At 40.1% G+C, this 22,031-nt stretch overlaps 1 protein-coding gene across 1 annotated transcript in view; it reads left to right on the forward strand.

Moving 5' to 3' along the window:
- The window catches only part of LOC149258727 (beta-adaptin-like protein A), a 312,511-nt gene that overhangs the window by 241,216 nt on the left and 49,264 nt on the right, over positions 1–22,031 (forward strand). Inside the window, exon 10 of the mRNA XM_089416040.1 lies at positions 7,109–7,579. Coding sequence (XP_089272166.1) covers positions 7,109–7,579 — 471 coding nt within the window. The remainder of the gene's footprint in view (positions 1–7,108; positions 7,580–22,031) is intronic.

Here is a 22,031-nt window from a genome sequence, read left to right on the forward strand (position 1 = left end):
AGTTCTATGAGACGGTTGTCGGTTAGTAAGGCTATCACCATTCAATGTAACTTGAAATGAAATTAGAGATTTGTTGAAAATAACATGAAGAAATGTTAAAAATAGAATCCAGAAATTCCAATTTAATTTGTCCTTGAATTAAATTGTGAATTAAAATTGAATTATATTCTCATAGCAACTTGTAATAGTTAACTAAGTTAAGTTGACTTAGTTAACTCAGGAATTTCGAGTTGGAAGTCATGTAAGTGTTCTCCCTAAATTTTAGGGGTCCAGTATGAGTTTAAATTGAGTTGTAATTAGATTAACTGAGTTTATTGAGTTATGGTTAGTTAAATTAGTTCTAACTGTTTGTGGAACTAATAGAGGACTAACAGTCAGTTGGTGCACTAGTGCATCCACAAGTGTTACTCTAGTTAACTGAAGATTCCCTCATGAGAAATTCATGCATGTCAGTTCTGAGAAAGACCCAGTTGAGACTAGAGTGTAGGGACAATGTACTATTAGTTGTATGATTTACTGAGTTGTAAATATCATGCATGCAATCAGAGAAGGACCTATGTTTGGATTGTGCAGTTTTGGAAGCATGAATTCCCTTTAAATACAGGCTATTCATCCTAGGAATTGCGCAAGGAAATAGGGGCTTGGAGAGCTGCAGAATAGGCTAAGGATTTGGCTTGAGCTAGCTTGTGAGCTGAGAGTTGATTATACTTGTGTAGGGATTGTTCTTGTGAGAACAAGCATTGTATTCTCATCTTGGATTTCTGATTAATGTAATATAGATAGTAGGGGTTTTGAGTTGTGGCTTTCCCTGGATACATATTGTGTTATGTGCCATTGATTATCTTCCTCTTGTTGATTATTGTTTTCATCGATCTTTATGGGCTTCCGCTGTAAAGAGTAGAGTAGATTCTTGTCTTGTGTTTTAGGAAATTACATGAGCTGTGAATCTACAGGAAAATCTACATGGTATCGGAGTTGATTACAGTATAGTAGAGAAGATTTCGAAGTTTTTGAGTTCAGGGTTACATGTGAAATTTGAATTTGCAATACATACTTCAGGATTGGCAGATGGCGTTCTATGGTTTGCGGCTCGAGTATGCCTTAGATGACAACTCGAATTACATAGCCTAGAAGGACAAGATGGAGGTTGTGTTGGAGGATAATGGCTTGAAGGAATTCATTGATCAAGACATTCCTAAGCCACTAGCATCGGATGCAAAAGATCTGGCCAAATGGAAGAAGTGTGTGGCAAGGGCGAGGCGGATAATCCTTGAGGGAGTTTGAGACCACATTGTCTCAAGTCTTCATGGGAAGGAGACTTCGTATGCTATGTGGAAAGCATTGACAAACCTTTTCTAGAACAACAATGACCATAGGAAGTTGGCACTGAAAGATAAACTTCGAAAAATCAAGATGGAGGTGGGCGACTCAATTCCAAATTACTTGACCAAGTTCACTCATTGTTGAGATGAGCTTGGAAGTGTTGGAATCACTGTTGTTGAGGATGATATGGTGAGCCTAGCTCTTCTAGGACTTCCCAAGAGTTGGCATAGTTATCAGGACTCTGTCAATGGGAGGGAGAAGCTGCCAGATTGGGAATGACTATGGTCGGATTTGGTACAAGAGGAGTTTTGATGGAACACCAGAGATGGGACCTCTTCCAAGGAAGTGGAAGAGGATTTTGCCTTAGCGAGTAAGGAAAATAAGGCCAAGGGAAAGAAGTCCCAAGGCGAGGCGGGTAGCAAGAAGATGGACTTGTCGAAAGTCAAGTGTTTTCACTGTCACGAGCATGAGCACAAGCACTATGCCATGAATTGCCCACAGAAGAAAGCAAGCAAGAAGGAGCCTGCAGTAGCTGTAGTAGGTGAAGCTCTAGCTTCACAATTCAAACTTGATTTCACTCTCATTGCATGCATGGCCAACACTGTAATGGGAGGTGTGTGGTATCTTGACAGTGGTGCCTCGTTCCATATGACGGGGAACAAAGATCTCTTTAGTGATTTTGAGGAGAAAGACCTCAAGCAGAGCATAGAGTTTGGAGATGACGGGAGGTATAGAGCTACTGGGATCGGTACAGTTACCTTTCAGAGGGAGTCTGGCTCCCGTCTCAGGATCACAAATGTGATGTATGTTCTAGGACTAAAGAAGAATCTTGTTTCTGTCGCGGTATTGGAAGACCGTGGTTATGATGTGATTTTTAGTAAGGGAAAAGTTTTCCTTTGACACATTGCCATGGGATAGGTGAAATAGATCAGTGCACGGGTCAAGAACCTGTATGCTCTTGAGGTACAAGATGATCCTTGAGGAGCAAGGGAGAGGATAGAGACTTGGTGGTTGAGAGGGAGAGTAAATTACCTCTTAACATGCAGCCCTAGAAGAGGCCTCAGAAGAAGCTTCAGGAAATTGTGGAGCAGGCACAATTGGAGAAGCAGAGAGGAGATCGAGTGGAGATATCCACTCAAGCAGAGAAGAAGCAGCCTCAGGAAATTATGGAGCAGCCACAATTGGAGAAGCAGAGAGGAGACCGAGTGGAGGCATCCACTCATGTAGAGACCTCTAATAGGGGGGAATTTTGAGCCAAGTGGGCAGAGGGAGCACATGCAACCATACCTCCAGGTGTGAGGTGGGGTGATGTGAAGTGATAGTCCCAAGAGGGATGAAATTGGGCAGGGTCCATTGAGAGGTTTTATCTCATGGATCGTACCTTGCTACGAGAGCCCAAAAGTACATAGTAGCGGGAGGAATCAGTGGTGATTGATGCAGTCAAAGATCAAAGTGACAGAGGCTAGAGTAGTCAGATATTAAAGAGCGTAGAGAAGGGTTGACAACAGTGTAGAAAGGCAGAGTCAACAGAAGCGCAGAGTTTTCAGTCCACAAAGGCAATAACAGTCAGAGACTTTGATGACAGATGCATCATACTGATTCAGGTTGGATGTTTTTTTGTTTCTTGAGTTGCTGTAGCAACAACACTAAAGAGAAGTGTTGCATGCAGAGCATTCCAAAGGTTTATGATACAGATAGAGTTGAATTCCTTTCTTGTTGAAAGGGAGTGTTGAAAATAGCAACAAGAAATGTTAAAAATAGAATCTAGAAATTCCAATTTAGTTTGTCCTTGAATTAAATTGTGAATTAAAATCGAATTATATTCTTATAGCAACTTGTAATAGTTAACTAAGTTAAGTTGACTTGATTAACTTGGGAATTTCGAGTTCGAAGTCATGTAAGTGTTCTCCCTAAATTTTAGGGGTCCAGTATGAGTTTAAATTGAGTTGTAATTAGATTAACTCAATTTACTGAGTTATGGTCAGTTAAATTAGTTCTAATTGTTTGTGGAACTAATAGAGGATTAACAGTCAGTTGGTGCACTGGTGCATCCACAAGTGTTACTCCAGTTAACTGAAGATTCCCTCATGAGAAACTCATGCATGTTAGTTCTGAGAAAGACCCAGTTGAGACTAGAGTGCAGGGACAATGTACTATCAGTTGTATGATTTACTGAGTTGTAAATATCATGCATGCAATCAGAGAAGGACCTATGTTTGGATTGCGCATTTTTGGAAGCATGAATTCCCTTTAAATACGGGCTATTCATCCTAGGAATTGCACAAGGAAATAGGGGCTTGGAGAGTTGCAGAATAGGCTAAGGATTTGGCTTGAGCTAGCTTGTGAGCTGAGAGTTGATTATACTTGTGCAGGGATTGTTCTTGTGAGAACAAGCATTGTATTCTCATCTTGGATTTTTTATTAATACAATATAGATAGTAGGGGTTTTGAGTTGTGGCTTTCCCCGAATACATATTGTATTATGTGCCATTGATTATCTTCCTCTTGTCGATTATTGTTTTCATCGATCTTTATGGGCTTCCGCTATAAAGAGTAGAGTAGATTCTTGTCTTGTGTTTTAGGAAATTACATGAGCTGTGAATCTACAGGAAAATCTACAAGATTAACTAGAAAGTATAAATGTTTATGAGCATATAAACATCGACAATATGGATTCAATAAATTAACAAGATATCCCGCAAGAGAAATTGTGAGAGACCAGTGCCTTTAAATATAACTTGCAAGAAAATATGCTCAAATAGATCACAATATTTGCAAATGAGATATGATTTTCAAGTTACAAGAATAGGAAGCTGCAAAACAAGTGTTAGTGAATTAAAACTACAATAGATTAGATACATTTTTGAGATATGAGCAATAAAATGGAAATATGATTTGCAAAACAAATAGAGCTTGCACTTTGAAGAGAAATGCTCAAATATAATAAAACGACATCAAAGGACCATGAGCATGAAATTGACAAGTACAAGAGTAATAGAATAAACTGTTTGCAAGTAAATGGAATGCTCACAACTCAAAGCAATACGATAACCAATTGCAAGATAACACCAAGATGTAAGTGAGCATGCGAAACTTAAGGTCTTGGTAAGTTTTATTAAAGCCTATTCTAAGGTGTGACTTCCCCTCAATTCCTTCAACTTGGTAATGACTGAGGTGGTTGCAAGAAGGCTAGGATGAGGAGGCTAAGGCCTCATTAACGATACCCTCCTAGGACTTCAAGACAACTTGCATGCCTTTTTTCCTACAAGGGACTTGGCCACAAGAGAACTGTGAGGTCACACGTTTTAACCTTTGCTCCAAACTCAAATTTAGGGAGATTGAATGATAGTTGAGGAAGTGTCCTAAATATCTATCAACTAAACTTATGCTTGGAGGTAAATTTTAGAGATGCAAATTAGATGCAATGTTAACACAAGCGCTCCAAGTGAGATGTAGATTTGACAAATTAAACAAATTGCTTCAAGTGTGAAATGTCTTAGATGTGTCAATCAACGAAATACCATTTCACTTAAATGATCAAATTAGAAAAGTGTGCGTAGAGAGTTTAATGACCAATAAAGCAAATTTGAATTACTCAATGAAGCAAATGATAATTAAATCAAGAATTAGATCATGAAACATTTTCCAACATGAAACTAGTTACATTTTCCAACATGATATGCGTTTCAGCTTTGAGGAACCACTTGGTTTAAGAATATCTATCTAAGAAATCAGATACTCTCCCCAGAATGTAGCCTCATCTGGTGATTCCTGTTATGCCAATTTCTACTGAAGATCTATTGCTGTTTCCTTTGGCACCTCAAATGTTGTGATAAGACCATCAAGAATGCCAGTTGCAAGCTTCAAATCCAACTCTGGTACAATAACACTGGTAGTGGCTGACTTTAGGACATACTGACAATTATCTTCTTTCCTTTCTTGCACCAGTGGATAGTCAGTCAGTGTCAGATATAACATCTTCAGCTGCATTCTCCTCTTTCCCAAGGTGTACACATCATAGACATGCTGCCAGGGGAACATAACTGAGCTTCAACTTCTGCTACAGTAGAAGGTAGGAAATTACACAAATTTTGCCTTTCATGATCTGACACAGCTTCACTTTGACCTTGCTCAAAACATTCATGTATGGTAGTGTACTCATGCTTTTTCCTTGCTGATGCCCTCAACTGATCCTCAAACAACTCTGCTCATATATAACTGCTCTGTATTAGCATAGTCCTGAAGGATTCTCAGCAGTATGATGTCTTATCCCCTCTGAAATATGATAATAGAAACAAAGCGTTTACATCCTCTGCTGTAGCAAACTTCTCCTAAAATTGTGTCAATATGCCACCCCAAGGGTGCTGTTCTGTACTCTTCTTTAATGTTCATCCTTAAATTGTGAGAAAATTTGATATAGGTACACCTGCTGGAAGAGGGGTAACAGGTGATATGGCCAAAGATCAGGTTTTTAGATTGGCTCTGAGAAAATAGGTGGCCAAAGGCCAGGATCAGAGAGACTTTGATACCACTCATGAACAGTGAAGTTTGATAACCATAACAACTCCCAATCCCAATAGAAGGAAATTTATTTAGGATAAGCAGAATATGTTTGTATGTGAATAATAGGAGTGATGATATACAAGCCCTCTCTTGACAGTAGAAATATCGACTGGTCATGAGGGTGAAAGGCTATGACCTTCGGTGATTAGTTATTATTTATTCATATTTTGTTGTTGTCATTGTTGTTGTGTGATAAATGTATATTTATGTACATTACACCAAATTACCTGAATTGGCTGCAAACTGATTCAACCACCAGTGTCTTTCTCTTCCCTTTTATTGTATTTGTTCTGAGCTTTTGTATCGTTTAGATTTGATATCCATCTTCACTAGTGATGTTATTCGCCTGCCTGTTGCAGACAATGAAAGTACTTTTATAGTGTTACCAGGCTAAATTTAAGGAGTGCATCTATTGGTCTCTTAAAAGCCTACGATTACTATGTCCAGCTTAACTCAATGATTGGTTTGCTTAATTGGTATTGCTTTTGATGCTATCTCAAGTTGGATGGATGCCACCTAATATGTCTTCACATATAAGTTTCATGGACATGAATATGGGAACTGACATAAATATGGTATCTGAAAGGGATACAACAAATTTTTAGAAAATCAGGATACAATACATACAATGTAGATCAAATACACACACAAACACAGATACATAGATAGACAGATAAATATGGTCATATGAAAAAGGAACTAGTAGACATAAAAAGTTCAGAGTACCATTCATAAATTTCAAATTTAGAAATAAATCCAAGAACAGAGTTATCCTTAAGAGAGGACCAAATCCTCTATTTTTAACTTGATTTTTAAGAAATTAGTGTTAGCATTCTTTCTTTGAATTCTTTCAATGTTTTTTTTTGGTGATTTTTTGTGGTTGAAACACAAGTGGAAAAGGCCAAAATTGCCTTTCAAAAATATGAAATGCTACTGAAATGTTTCAGCCATGTTTCAAAGGTGTTTCATTGAAAGAAACTTTTTGAAATACCAAAATGTGTTTGAATACCTCGTCGTGGAATTTCATCTAGGATAGGTTTACATTCATCCACACTGAAATTAACACAAAATAGACCGACTGTCTCTGCTTCATTTCCATAAGTTCTGTTTATTAAATGCATTGCAGCATGTTTTAATTTTGATCATTCAGTGTTCTTAAATAGTTGGTGTTCTCTTTGGTAGAGGTAATGTCACTAACTTGAAAATTTTGGACATTTTGTAGCCTTCATATATGTTTATTGATAAGGAACACCGGGGACCATTTGAATTTTCAGAAGATATGGGCTCTTTGGCTACTACCACAGGATCTACTGACAATGTCCTCCCAAGTCAAAGAGTCGAAGCAACTGACAATGATCTGTTATTAAGTGCATCAGAAAAGGAGGAAAGTCGGGGTCATGCTACAAATGGATCTTTATCATATAATGCTCCTGACTACACTGGCAGTTCTACTTCCTTTGTCTCCCATTCTCCATCTCCTACAACTGTTCCACCTGGATCTGAAATTGCAGTGCCAAATGCAACACCTCCTGCATCGATTCAACAGGCGGGTTCTGTCATTGATGATTTGCTTGGGTTAGGCCCTGTCATGAGTGCACCACAGATTCCTGCATTAAAACTTAGTCCTAAAACAACACTTGATCCTGCCACCTTTCAGCGTAAATGGGGTCAGCTTCCACTTGCTCTAACACAGGTTTGTTCTTTCTATGTTAGCTTTATTCAGCTGTCATTTTCTCCTCTTCTCTGCATACACATTTCCATTTTTCAAAGTTTTTCCTACGCTCTTATAATCAGTTAAAACTTTGTGATTAAACATTTTTTTGCAAAATATTTATCATAAAATTTCATTAAATAGCTGTATTTAAACTCTAAAGTAAATGTTTTCAAGGAATTGTATCTCCTGCATGACTTTGTGTTGATATGGAGACTCCAATGAGCATGTTGTCTTGATAATTGTTTCACCCAACAGAATATTGTGTTATGAACATAATAATAATAATAATAATTAATTAAATAATAATTAGTTACTTAAGAGGCATGTCTTAAAGTCATGACCGTTCATGAAGGGGCACCTGCGTAGGTATATAAGTGGGTCCTCATTTGTAGCCATATATCTCAAATCTCTTATCTCTTGTACATTCTTTATATAAATATACTACTTGTCCTATAATGGATATTTATGTATTCCAGATATTCTGAATATTCTGCCGCGTATACAAACCCTGTTCGTTACATTGGTATCAAAGCTAGTCTAATCCGGCCTTTGGCCATATTTATTTCAAGACCTTGTCTAATTTGGCATTTTTCCATACAATCTTTTGAGTTTCTCTGGTTACATCTGTCTTTGACCACTTCAGGCTCTTGGCCATTTGAATTCTGTTGAAAATTGGCAGCTCAGGGATGAATTTCTAAAATTAAAATGTCTAAAAATAGGATTTCTAAAAATAGAAAGTCTCAAGTATGACTTTCCAAAATATTAAATCACCTTGCATCAATTAGTAATACAATATTGTTCATGGAAAATCCCTTCTGATCATCAATCAATCCTAATAGCAATTTCAACTTAATCATCAATATTATCATTAATATTATTATATTATTATTAAAAAGAATTCAAGTCTCTCAATCATGAGACTCAATCATGTCATATGTAACTCCCTTCAATTAATGCATATGTTACTCTCTCTCTCTTAATGGATTCATTCCTCTCTGTTGGAAATATTGAGAGAGTGGGTGAATCAATATTTATTTTCAATTGTTATTTTTACCAGTTAAGATCACTTATAATTAGAACACAAAATGAACAATGATAGAATAATAATTTTATTAATCAGAAATGACGAGGACTTGAATCCTTTTTACACGTATAATAATAGATCAGGGCTCCAACCCTAGTTGAAGACACTGTGAAAATTTTTGAATTGAACAAGTCAGAAATCCTACTACAGTAAACTGATTTGCATTACCTACTTGTGTTCTTCATTTAACAAGTTATTTTCAGAAATATTCGGAAAATATTAATGCAAATACACCGCAGCCTACACCAATATACATATCAAGTGCTGAAAAATAAATGAGACAAACACACAAAGGACACACTTATTTTTGGACTAAACGTCCTCGGAAAAACCCAATGCGGGAAAACCGGTGCAACAACTCTGAGGGTTTTCTATTATTAAGCAGTAGTTCTGAATACAAATGCTAGTTGCCCTCTCGGAAAACCAATGACAGAGAAATACAATGGCAGAAAACCTGAGTGAGTTTTACTTCACTTAACCGGATAGATTCCTGCTGATTTGGTAGCAAAACTGGCTAGCCCTGGCTACAACTGTGCTACCCCTTCGCAGTAACTGCATGGGCCTACGTGGAGCTCTCTAAGGCTTTGCATCAGATCTTCTGCCCACTGCGTCAGCTTTCTCAGCTGCTCCGGCAGTTCCGGTTCTCTGCGTGGAAGATAATTTTCTCCCTTTGCGCTGGTCCTTCTGGCTCTGCGTCAAGGCTGTGTGGGCCCAGACTGGCCCAGCGTCACCTCTTCGGGCTATTACGCTGCCTCCACAAGCTTCTCTCTGCCTCTCTGTCAGTATTCCTGAACTATCCCTACCCCTCAACGGCAAGATCTCTCCAATCGATTTTCCTCCTGAGAACTTCTCACCTCTGAAAATCGATTTCCTCAATCTCTCTGTGTGTATTTTCTAATTTACCCCAAAACTCCATTTATACTTTTCCTATTGAGAAATCAACGGTCGTGATCTAATCTCTAATCAACGACTAAGATTAAATTAGACTTGACCCTCGTCTCTTAGAAGCTTCTCACTCATATTTTCATTAATACCCATTAATATTTTAATTTTCCTAAGTTTAGACTTAAGAACTCCATTAAAAATATTAATTATTTTAATAAAACACAATCCCGCTGGAATTTCACCAAACGATTTCTGGGTCTTGGAGATTTCATGTGTTCTAGCCCTTCCACAAAATTTCGGAGCTAGAGCACATCCGATGCTACCCAAAAAATCAACACTCCCTCTTAGTGAGGAATGTGCTCTAGCAATACTTCCTAGTAGAAGTATCACACTGATCCACGACATCGGTCCTTTGCGCTGCTGATGCTCAGCCTGTTGCCCTTCATCCAGTGCGCTGCTGCTCTTTGTACTGTTTCCCATGACACTGGCACTGTCACTGCTACATCTGTACTGCAACTCCCTTTCAATATGTTGCATCATGCTGCCTATAGCACTGCCACTTCTAACTGTTGCACTACAACTTAGTTGCTGAGAAGTAAGCAATTGAAAAGCCACCCAAAAGCTGACATGCTAGTTAGTTTGGATATCGCGTGATACTGAAGCTACCTTTGCTGCTAATCTATGCTGACCCTCTGATGCTATTGCGCCACTGTTGTATCTGCTTTGTGCCTGCTGCACTGCTGCAACACTCTATAGTGTTGCTTCAGACTTTGGCACTCTAGCTTTGCCACTGTTGCTCCATCATCCCTCGCACCAACTGACTCTCATATTCTGCTACTGTCATTAAGGGCTCTCGTAGCCATATGTGATCCAAGAGTTTGGGCACCTCAAGGATCCTGCCCCCACTATAGTCCTGCCGACTACAGCTCAATATTACCCCACCTATTCTCGAGAGGTACATGAGCACTCATGGCACAATCATTATCGTCCTCTCCGTCAACTTTCGTTGGAGTAGCCTTTGAGTCAGACTTCTCTTCTTTGCCCTTCTTCTGAGGGCACTGCATGGCGAAATGACCCATTTCTCCACATCTGAAGCATCTGACTTTGGATATGTCCTTCTTCTTTCATTTTTGCCGCCCTTCTTATCCCGCGGATGCGAGAGTTGCATCCTCCTCTTCCTCCTTCTTGATTCTGATCCCTTTGTTGCTGCTTCCTGCCTTGGTCAATTGTTTGATCTCTTCTTGTCGAAGAGCTGCCCACATCTCCTCCCAATTGGGAAGAGAAGCCCTACCCAAGATGCTTTGGACAAAGGTTTCTCAGTCTTCAGTAACTGCATTCAGGGCAGTCCTGACCATGAATTCAACATCTGGTGTAGACCCTACAGAAGTTAGCTGTTCACAGAGCCTTTGTAACCTGAGAAGGAAGGGATCGATTTCTTCTCCTTTCTACATTTGAAACTGTCTTAGCTGACTCTCAAGCAACATCTTCCGCTGAACGAAAGTTCCCTCGTACAATGTGGTCAAGGCCTCCCACATTTCCCTTGCTGTGTCTTTCTCAACAATATGTGGGATCACATGATCCTTGACCCCGTCCAAGATCATGCACTTTGCTTTCGCCTGAGCCTCCTCGTACTTCTTGAGAACCATCCTCAAGGCATAATCCTTGATGCGATTTTTATCCAAAATTGCCAGGATCTTGGATGCTCCATCCAACTTGTCCTGATCCCTCAATCCATTAACGACCATCTCTACTCAAATGTATGTCGAACTGGTTCTTTTCTCCTTCCTTCGCTGCTGCCCCAGTAAAACTCGGATCTGGATTTCTTTGGTGCTAGAAATCCTCTAAGGAACAAGCTCCCTCTGAATTTCGATTTCCTTCATGGAAATCCTTTTGCCAACCACTGTTGAACCACCCCACTTTGATCTCTCTTTGTTATTGCTCAACACTAGATCTAGATTTCTTGGCAATAAATCTTTTGAGCAACCGATTCCCTCTACTTTACTTCTGACCCACTAGGTATTGTTATGCACCAACAAAATCAACACCCCACCAGCAAATCCAGATAAAAGTTGTGTTGCACCTCTAGCCACGGCAGCTGGAAAAACGAGACTCAGTAGTCTCTGCACTGGCCCAGTAACCACTGCATTGCCCTTTGCAGCAACAACATCACCCAATCAGGCTGACGCAGGCTTTGCATGAGCCTCCCTTGGTGACCGCATCACCTTCTCTGCTCTCTTGGCCTGAAACTGCGATGTCCCTCGGGGCAACTGCCTTCACGCAAAAATTTTCCTCTGTCCTTTCGTTGATGGCTTCAGTCCTCCTTGATCTGCAATCGCTCCGGTACCATGTGAAAATTTCTAAATTAACAAGTTAGAAATCCTTTTGCAGTACACTGATTTGCATTACCTACTTTGGTTCTTCATTTAACAAGTTATTTTAAGAAATATTCGGAAAATATTAATGCAAATACACTGTAGCCTACACCAATATACAGATCAAGTACTGAAAAATAAATGAGACAAACACACAAATGACACTTATTTTTGGGCTAAATGTCCCCGGAAAAACCCAATGCGGGAAAACCGGTGCAATAGTTCTGAGGGTTTTCTATTATTAGGTAGTAGTTTTGAATACAAATGTTGGTTTCCCTCCTAGCAAGCCAGTGACAGAGAAATACAATGGCGGAAAACTTGACTAAGTTTTATCTCACTTGACCTGACAGATTTCGACTGATTTGGCAGCAAAACTAGCTAGCCCCGGCTACAACTGCATTGCTCCTTCGCAGTAACTGCATGGGCCTGCGTGGAGCTCTCTGAGGCTCTGCGTCAACTATTCTGCCCACTGCGTCAGCTTTCCCGACAGTTCTGACTCTTTGCATGGAAGGTAACTTTTTCCCTCTGCGCTGGCACTTCTGGCTCTGCGTCAAGGCTGCGTGGGCCGAGACTAGCCCAGCGTCAGCTGTCCTGGCTACTGCGCTGCCTCCACAAGCTTCTCTCTGCTTCTCTATCAGTATTCCCGAACTATCCCTTCCCCTCAGCTGCAAGATCTTCCCAATCGATTTTCCTCTTGAGAACTTCTCACCTCAGAGAATCGATTTCCTCAATCTCTCGGTGTGTATTCTCCAACTGACCCCAAGCCTCCATTTATACTTTTCCTATTGAGAAATCAACGGCTGTGATCTAATCTCTAATCAATGGCTAAGATTAAATTAGACTTGATCCTTGTCTCTTAGAAGCTTCTCACTCATATTTTCATTAATACCCATTAATATTTTAATTTTCCTAAGTTTAGACTTAGGAACCCCATTAAAAATATTAATTATTTTAATAAAACACAATCCGGTTGGAATTTCACCAAATGATTTCTGGGTCTTGGAGATCTCATGTGTTCTAGCCCCTCCACAAAATTTCGGAGATAGAGCACATCCGATGCTACCCAAAAATCAACAAACACCAATCTCCAATCCATTAGGCTCCAACCTGTATTTTGCCAAACACCTACTTGGACTTCACAAGGCTCCAACCTCTAGGGCTCCAACCCTATCTTCCCAAGGACCAATGTTAATTTTAGGTATATTCTATGCTTAGAGCAATTTATTTCAATTTTCACAGTTAGCTCAATATCTTTTCCAGGTTAGCAATCACATCAACATTAAAGTAAATTGCAGATAGAACATAAACATAGAACGCAGAAGACAAGTCGAGACAAGAGGACACAAGATGTGGTGCTAGCCAAGGACAAACCCCAATGTGGGGAAACCCTTGATCAATTCTTCTTATATGTTCTTCGATAGTTCAATAGAGAGAGAGAAAGAGAGATAATACATTTACAACAAAAGTCAACACTTTGACTTATCTAAATAAGAGCATAGATCATCTCTGAGAAGATGATACATGAGATAGCTGAACTCAGTTGAAGACATGCTGCTTCAACTGATTCTCCAAGGTGACTCCTTCACTTATCATTGTGCTGCACCTTGTCGTCATGTTGCGTGACCTCACTGTGCTGCACCATGTTGCACCCATCATCACTATGTTGGACCTCATAACCATGCTGCACACATCATACTGCTGCAGCTTAAGCTACCATTGCTGTCCCATGTGTCATTGTTGCACCATGCTAGCCACTGCTGTCCCATGTGGCATACTGTTGTCCCACTATTATGCTGCAACAAGCACCATTGCTTAGCTGTCCCGTTTGGCATGTTGTACCTTGCTGCTGTCCTAATGAGTTTGTAGTACTATGCTATTGCTGCTGTCCTAATGAGTTTGTAGTACTATGCTATTGCTGCTATCCCATTGTAGCCTTGCTGCATCATGTCATTGATTGCTGTCCTATTGCTTTCTCCACCAAGTGACCTTGCTATCTCTATTTGGCAGTGTCCAACACCTAAGAAACCCCTCCACATGGCTGCTAACAGATTCTCCAAGTGTCTAATACATCAATGAATAATCACTATAGACGCTGTCATTGGTTAGAGCATTTAACCACCAAGTCTGCCCCTCCACTTTGGCTACTACAGGCTGCAAGAACATCCCATCCAAACTAATCCAAAATCATGGACCCAACACAAGTCATTGATGGAGAACATACATACCTCTGTACTGCTGTTCATGGACAAAGTTCGGTCACTGGTTAGGGCATCCTCCTGTAACCTACAACAACCCAACGATCATGCCATACTCACCTTGAATTATGCGGCCTCCCTTTCTTTACAAGGTAAGTGGTCTCGTTGTTTGAGGAGACACTTACAACTCCATGTATAGCGCTGTTTGGCCATCAAAACAATACCTACAGGCCTGCAGCTTAAACAAAGACCTTGCTGCCTCTTCAAACAGTCACAAGGGTGACCTTAACGTCCCCTCTTCTTTGTTGAAGTAGACCTTGTATTGCGGCCTTCTAGCCCAGCTCCTCGGTCCTCCTAACAGCAGCTCTGTCACCCTAAAATGACCTTGAAACAGTCCTTTTCATGCTGTTCCTGCCTCCTTATGTTGCGGCTAGGGCATGTTGTTATCCTCCATGACTGCGTCTTTGTAGAGACTAGCGTATAGGACTATAGGCCTCCTTCTTGACTGCGTAGAGACCAGCGTATAGGTTAGGGCCGTCTTCCTTGATAGTGTTAGGGCTTCTCTTCTTTCTAACTTGACTGCGTCCTCTTGGTTAGGGCAGACTGCGGCTAGACATCCTTTAGGACTGTGGCTAGGGCATCCTCCTCCTAGATCTCTCTTCCACTAAAACCCAAAGTGAGTGGAGAGAAATCAAGAGAGAAGTGTGTGTAGAAATGACTATCAAGTCACCTCCTTTTATACTAAAATGTTGAGCACATGTGTGGGTTATTTGGTTGTTCGCCGACCTTGACAAATTGTCTTATAACACAAATAAATTCATAACTCCATGAATACTTATCGGAATCGGATGATCTTTAGATCAATCCTACACCTCTCGATAAGAGGGATCCAAGGAAAGTATTAGCTGCCATAAATAAGATTTGGCCCTAGTTGCCAATTTTAACAACCAACCTTGTCTCTATGAGGCTTCAATCCTCTCACTGGTACAGGCTCCAACCTGGTCTTCTTGAGGACTCCTATCCTCTAGGGCTCCAACGCACAACTTCAGTTCTTCAAGATATGTTTAATAGTTCTTCAAGGCTCCCAATATCTTCTGCAACCAACCTTGACAAAATCTTCACCTTCAACAATGCCTTCAAAAAATCTCCAAAGCACTTAGCTCATCAATGACAACTTTGTCTTCTCAGAATGTGTCTCCACAACTCTTCATAGCACCCAAACAAATTCTCCAAGGTCACCTCATGATGGCTTCAACAATGCATCATGGTCTCCAATGATGTCTCCAAGGTCAGCTTCTAGATGCTTCCAATATCCTTCAATGGGTCTTCAATGTTAGCTCCAAAGTACTCTCCAAGATCTACAAGGTTTCAAGGCTCAAAATAGTCTTCAAGGTTTTTCTCCAACAACAAGATCTGTCCAACTCAAGTCTGCTTCAAAGATAATCAGGTGTGCTCCAAAAATACTCAAGAGGCAGCTCCAAGATGTCTATAGAATGCTCAAAAGGCTGTCTCAAAAACTTCTCCAAATTATGCTTAGTATGCTGCTTCAAGATGCTGCTATAGGACTGCTTTCAAGGTGTTGCTCCAATGTACTTTCTAAAATAGGTCGAAGTCTGCACTTCTTCTACAGGTGTAAGATGTAGTCCAAATCTTCACAAGCTTTGCCAATATGGGCCTAAAGATCCTTTAGTTGTGCTTACCACAAGATGATTGTTCCGAGCTTGACCCAACACAGAATTTGCCACAAATATGTCCCTCTATACTTCACTGTATACTTGACCAAGTAGCAACTTCACTGTATACTTGACCGAGTAGCAACTTCACTGTATACTTCACTGTATATTTGACCTTTTATACTTCACTGTATACAAATCTGAATACTTCACTGTATAGTAGCAGCAGGTCTGAGGTGAGGTTACTAATAAACCGAGCTACCATAGTTAGCAAGTCTGAGTTTCAAGCCTTCACTGAGCCTTTACAGGACTGCTACAGGTTTGAGCTCTTTGACCAAAGGTCCGAGCCTCTGCAAGAGACTATTCTCTGTTTACAGTAGACAAGTGACTGTCTTCTCACCACAGGTCCAACCTTCAAAAAATCCGAGCCTCCCACAGTAGATACTTCAGGTCTGTCCAAGCTCTACTGGTCTGCTACCCACAGGTGGCTATTCCTTCTTAGTCCGAGCTTCACAGTTAGGCACCGAGCTACAAAACAAGTCTCCATAGGTTGTTGTTTGTAGCATATATAATCCAAGCTTCCAAATGACAGTTCTGTCCAACAATTTTGTGATCCGAGCTATGTATATTTAGCTTTGAATGACAACCCAACACAAAGATCAGCCCAAACAGTAAACTGCTATGTCCTCTCGGCCTCCTGTAACTTTTGTGCCTCTTGTACGTATTCTTCACCGAGATTGATGTTGGAATAAGGTGTTTAGACGTCAATATATATTGGTTTTGGAGTTATAATGAACAATGTTGTGAAAATCGTTATCGGGATTAAATCAGCGAGGGGAAAAAATCGGGAAAAAATCGTAAAATACAAAAATATTCTTTTTTTTTCAATTTTTTTAATATCTAAAACATCTACAACATAAAATAAATACATTGACACACAAATATGATAAAAGAACTAATATATAAGATGTGTAATATCATTTATAGTGCTAAATCACACATAACAGTGAATCATGTCCTGAATAGTAAGTCCTGACTCCTGAGTCCCAACTCAGCGTCAAAATATCAACAAAAAATATAATAATGTATCTCATATCATGAGTCATAATGTCATATACAATGAAATGAACCAAATAACTAATACTACTGATTTCCTCTGCCCTTCTTGTGAGAAAATGCAATAGCTTTCCCTTTCTCTCTAGATGCTGGTGGAGTTGGCAGTGGACTTTGCTGTGCTCTAGAAGTTGAAGAACTAGGAGCTACAAGAGGTAGACCACGTCCTCTACTGGTGGCAGGGGTAGCCTGGGTAGGTGGTGTCACCTCCTCCTCCTGTTGCTCCTCCTCCTCCTCCCCCTCTACGCCTTCCACTACCTCCTGCTCTAACCAATCATTGACAGACTCCATGAGAGGCCTCTCGGCCTCAACCTTCCATGTAGCGGTGGTGACAATCCCATCCAATGAGATGGCCTCCATATTAGGTATCCTTTCAAGTTGCTTCACCTACAATCGAAGATTGTAGTAGACGTAGACCATGTCATTAAGTCGCTGGGTCTCCAACCTGTACAAAGATCATAAAATAATAATTATAAAAAAAATATTATTTAATGAATTCAAAAAATTAATTGGAAATTTGGAATGTTTTAAGTTTAACTTGTTGCACTTCTTGTTGTGTATTTTTTCAAATACACTCTAGTTGCGTTTGCATCCTGAGGAGCTACATGTTTGGCTAAAGATTCAAATGGCAAGCTTTCACAGATGTGGTACTCAAGCACCATAGTGAGTCTACCATGCATCTACAACAAAAATACAAATAAGATAAACATAAGAAAAAAATGAAATTTGAAAGTTGAAGCAAAGTATGAAGTTATGAACTTGAAGAGACAATGAAATTTGAAAATACCTGGCATTGTAGTCTTCCTATCAGTTACAACCATCTCAAAGCCAAATGTGCCACCTGCCATCCTGTATATCTCCATTTCTTTGGAGATTTCTGCACTTTCTGCTGGAGATCACACCATCCTTTGAACACAGGTTAAGAATCCATCCATGATCTCAACATCAAATAAAAACCCACATGGGTAAGAAAATGCGGGGTTCAGGTAGATCCCTGCAGCATGAATGGGACGATAGAGTGTGTTGTTCCATCGTTCATCAATCACTTCCCATAGGAGGAGTTGTTTTTGAAACCCCTCATCTCCCTTATCGTCATAGTAGGTCTGAATGGATTCTTTGGCCCTGTCCATGGCCTCATACAAATAGCCCATTGTGGGCTTCTCACCATCAACTAATCAAAGAACCTTTACCAAAGGTTCAGTAACGGTGCACACCTCCTGCACTCCCGCCCAAAAGTCTTCCTGGTATGAAACTAATCTACATATGGCCTCTCCCTCTTTGCGGCTCATTGTCAAAGCACACCACTTCTTTGAAAGAAACATTCTCTTCACATCCCACATAGAATTCAAGAGGGATTGAAGAGAGATGAAATTGGTGGCAAACCGTGTAATGGCGGGGTGCACCAACTCCTTGTTGTTGGTGAATTTTCTTGCAACGAAAAATGGATTATTTCTTGCAACACTGAAAGGAATATCACTCCAAAGGAGAAACTTGCCCAACAACTTGTCAGCTTGTTCGTTCTCATTTTTTTTAAGCATTGAAGTGATAGATGGTTGTGAACCAGGCGTGGTTCTAGCAACAAAAAATGATGAGGCAGCTATAGGGTTGGTTGTAGACATTGATGCTAAAGTAGAACCAGTGCCACTTCCATATTCACCTCCTAACACATTCCCTGCTAGTTGCTTCTTCAGATCTGCTTTGGCCTCTCTCTCTTGCTCTAATTCTTCCAATGATCTCATGGCTCTTAGGATGATTTCCGCATTTGTATTGTTGCAAGGCCTTACATCATGTCCGGGGATTTGTGCAAGGTGATACTTCAATCTATAAAGCCCCCCCGACATATGCTACCCACACAACTTGCAAGACAAGTTCAAACTATCAAACCCTCCATCAGGTTCACCAAATTCCCACAGAGGGTCCAATTTCCTTGGCATGTTTGTAACTTGGTTGAACTCTTGGGTTTTAATGTAAGATGAAGTTTGAACTTTGAAGTTGAACCTATGGCACAATAAGAATTGCAAGTTACAAAAAAAAATAAAAAATTACATATATGAAAACACATTGAATTTTTGACAAACAAACAAAAAAACCTCAACCCAATCCAAAATGAACTCTCTCCACTCTATGCAACAAAAATGAAAAAAAAACACCATCAAATCCATTCAAAAATCATTGATAATCAATGGGTTATAGAAACCCAAGCAAAAACAAGAAAAAAAACCAAAACAAAATGGCCAAATTTGGTGCCCATACCTGGAAAACACGTTTTGCCGAAGAAATTTGATCCAAAGACGAAGTTCTCTTGCTTGGGATGCTAAAATCTCCAAGCTTCCTCCTCCTCTGCCCTAGTAGATGCCTTCCAGGCTTCTTCTCCTCAGCTCTCAAACCATGCCGCTGTCTGTTCAAAATGAAAAAAAAAAAATTCATTTTTTTTCGCTTATAAAACGCACTGTTTGGGAACCTGGCGATTATCTCCCATCGAATCACGATAATTTTGAAAAAATCGCGATTTTTTCGGCGATTTTTCTGAAAACAAAATGCATAGTAATCGGGCGAGTTTATTGGCGAAATGAAAAAGTTGTGATTTTTTGATAATATCGCGATTTTCGCAACACTGATAATGAATAGACACGCCACTTGGTGAGACATGTCAAGCCTACATAAGTTGGCTTACAAAAAATTGCGAAGCTTCTATCTTATAAATTCAATTTCTCTCAACCTATGAGGAGTTAGAGGACAAGTAATAACTTGTTGGAAAGAGGAAAATGTCCTCTACAAGCCTATACCAATTCCACCTTTAAATGAGGTCATTTTTCCATCCATAAAATTATATTTCGTGAACTGTCATAATTATTTTATTCATGGCAGCCTTTAGAATTTTATGTCTATATGTTTTTGGCATTCAAGGTAAAGGCTCCTTTAAGGCTTGACATTAATGGAATGGACCTATTAGGATTAGGGCTTTTGTCATCATGAGCATCATTCAACAAGGTATTTTCCAAGGATTAGTGCTTTGGGCATCCTATTTGCCAATCAACATTTATTCATGCATCATTACATAAGGATAAGGTGTTAAAATTGGCAACTAGGGCCAAACTTCATGTGGGTCATCTTATTCATGACTGATAATATTTTTATTAGATTCCTCTCGTCGAGAGGTGTAGGATTGATCTAAAGATCATCCGATTCCGATAAATATTCATGGAGATATGAATTTATTTTGATTATGGAATTATTATCAAGCCGACCTACAAATTATGTAGGGTCAAGAAGCCCAAACGTCATGTCTATTCAACCTCTACATTTTAGTATAAATAGAAGAGGACTTCAAGTCATTTCTATACACACTTGGATCTCTTCCTCTCTCTACTTGTCTTTGGGTTTTAGTAGGAGGAGAGATCCTAAGTTGAAGCCGATAATGTTGATGTCGGTGATGCCGGTGATGATGATGCTGGTGAAGCCGATGATGCCGGGTGAAGCCGGTGATGCTGGTGATGTCGATGATGATGATGCCGGTGATGCCGGTGATGCTAGTGATGCCGATGATGATGATGCCGGCTTATGCCGATGATACTGATGTTGATGCCGCTGATCTAGGGTTTGCTGCTGCTGATGTAAATCAGATTTATGTACTATTTCTCTCTACTGAATTATTGAAGATAAAAGAAGATTTGATCAAAGGGTTTCCCCACACATTGTGGGGTTTGTCCCCGGCTAGTTGCCACATCTTGTGTCTCTTGTCTTGGCTTGTTTTCTGTTGATCGTTTAATGTTCTATCCGCATTTTACTTATGTACATGTGATTGCTAATCTGTGGATAATAATAAGAAAGATAAATAAACTGCTTTAAGCATAGAACATACCATAAAATTAACATGGTTTCAGAGGTGAGGTGAAGACAATGCCCCAGCAAGAGTGAAAGAGCAATCACCGACAATAGTTGGGACAAGACAAAAGGATCAATGGATTCAAATTCACCAAGGGTGAAGTGGAAGCAGAGAATATTATCAGAATGGCGCAGTGGAAGTTTCTGATGGCCTACTTAAAGATCACTTCATTGGGAAGTTCAGATCTAAGGGTGTAGGGAATGTTACCCCTCAATTAAATGAAGGTAACTCGATTCATTTATAGAATCTATTTTATGTACCTGATCGCAAGAAGAACCTGGTGTCCATTTCAGTAATGGAAGTCAAAGGTTACAAGGTGGCACTCATCGATGGAAAGGTACGTGTTTGAAAATAGATTTTTTCAAAGATGTTTTTGAGTTCAGGGTTGTATCAAGTTGCAGGAAGTCCACTGGGGACCATGTCCATTGACACAACACCGGAGGTCTATGAGTCAGATGGTGACAGGGATGCCTGAATTCAAAAAGAGCATGAAGGTACATGTCTAAGATGTACCGAAGGAAAATCTTACAAGGGGACCATTCCCCTCATGTAGCAGGTCCACAGGTTTGGAACAACCTGTGGAGTTTGAGATTCATGAACGGGAATCTCATGTATACAGGTGGAAGAAAGCCCTCTATGGCTTGAAGCAAAACACCCTAGGCGTAGTATGAGAGGATTGATAGCTGTTTGGTGGCGCTGAGATTCACTAGGAGTGAAACCGATCCAAACCATTACCCAAAGGTTGTGGATGATAGACCTCTCATACTGGCACCTCATAAGGATGACCTATTTCTGACAGGTGCAGACCCTCTCATTTGCAGAAGTAAGAGGGAGTTGGATTCCGAATGTGGAATGATAAACTGCAAGCCTGTGACTACCTCAAGGATATTAACTTTAAGAAGTTATATGGTAGTGATGTCGGACCAGATTTGGGAAATGCCTCTGAGTTTCATAAACTCAATCACGTTGATGTTCTTGGTGAACTTTCGTCCGGACATATGTTTTGCAGTTAGCATGGTGAGCTCATATTTGGTTGAGCCTCACTGGATTGGTGCCAAGAATCCTCTGAGATATCTTCGGGGCACAATCTCTCACGGATTGAGATACACTGCCGGAAATATGAAAACTGCATGATTATTCGAATGCTGACTGGGCAGGCATTATGGAGGATCACTAGAGCACTTCCCAGTGTTGGTTCTCTTTGGATTCTGCTTCAATATCAT

Source organism: Pinus tabuliformis, chromosome 6 (assembly GCF_031772625.1).
Source record: "Pinus tabuliformis cultivar Carrire ecotype Pingquan chromosome 6, CPIR1, whole genome shotgun sequence".
Lineage (NCBI taxonomy): Eukaryota > Viridiplantae > Streptophyta > Pinopsida > Pinales > Pinaceae > Pinus > Pinus tabuliformis.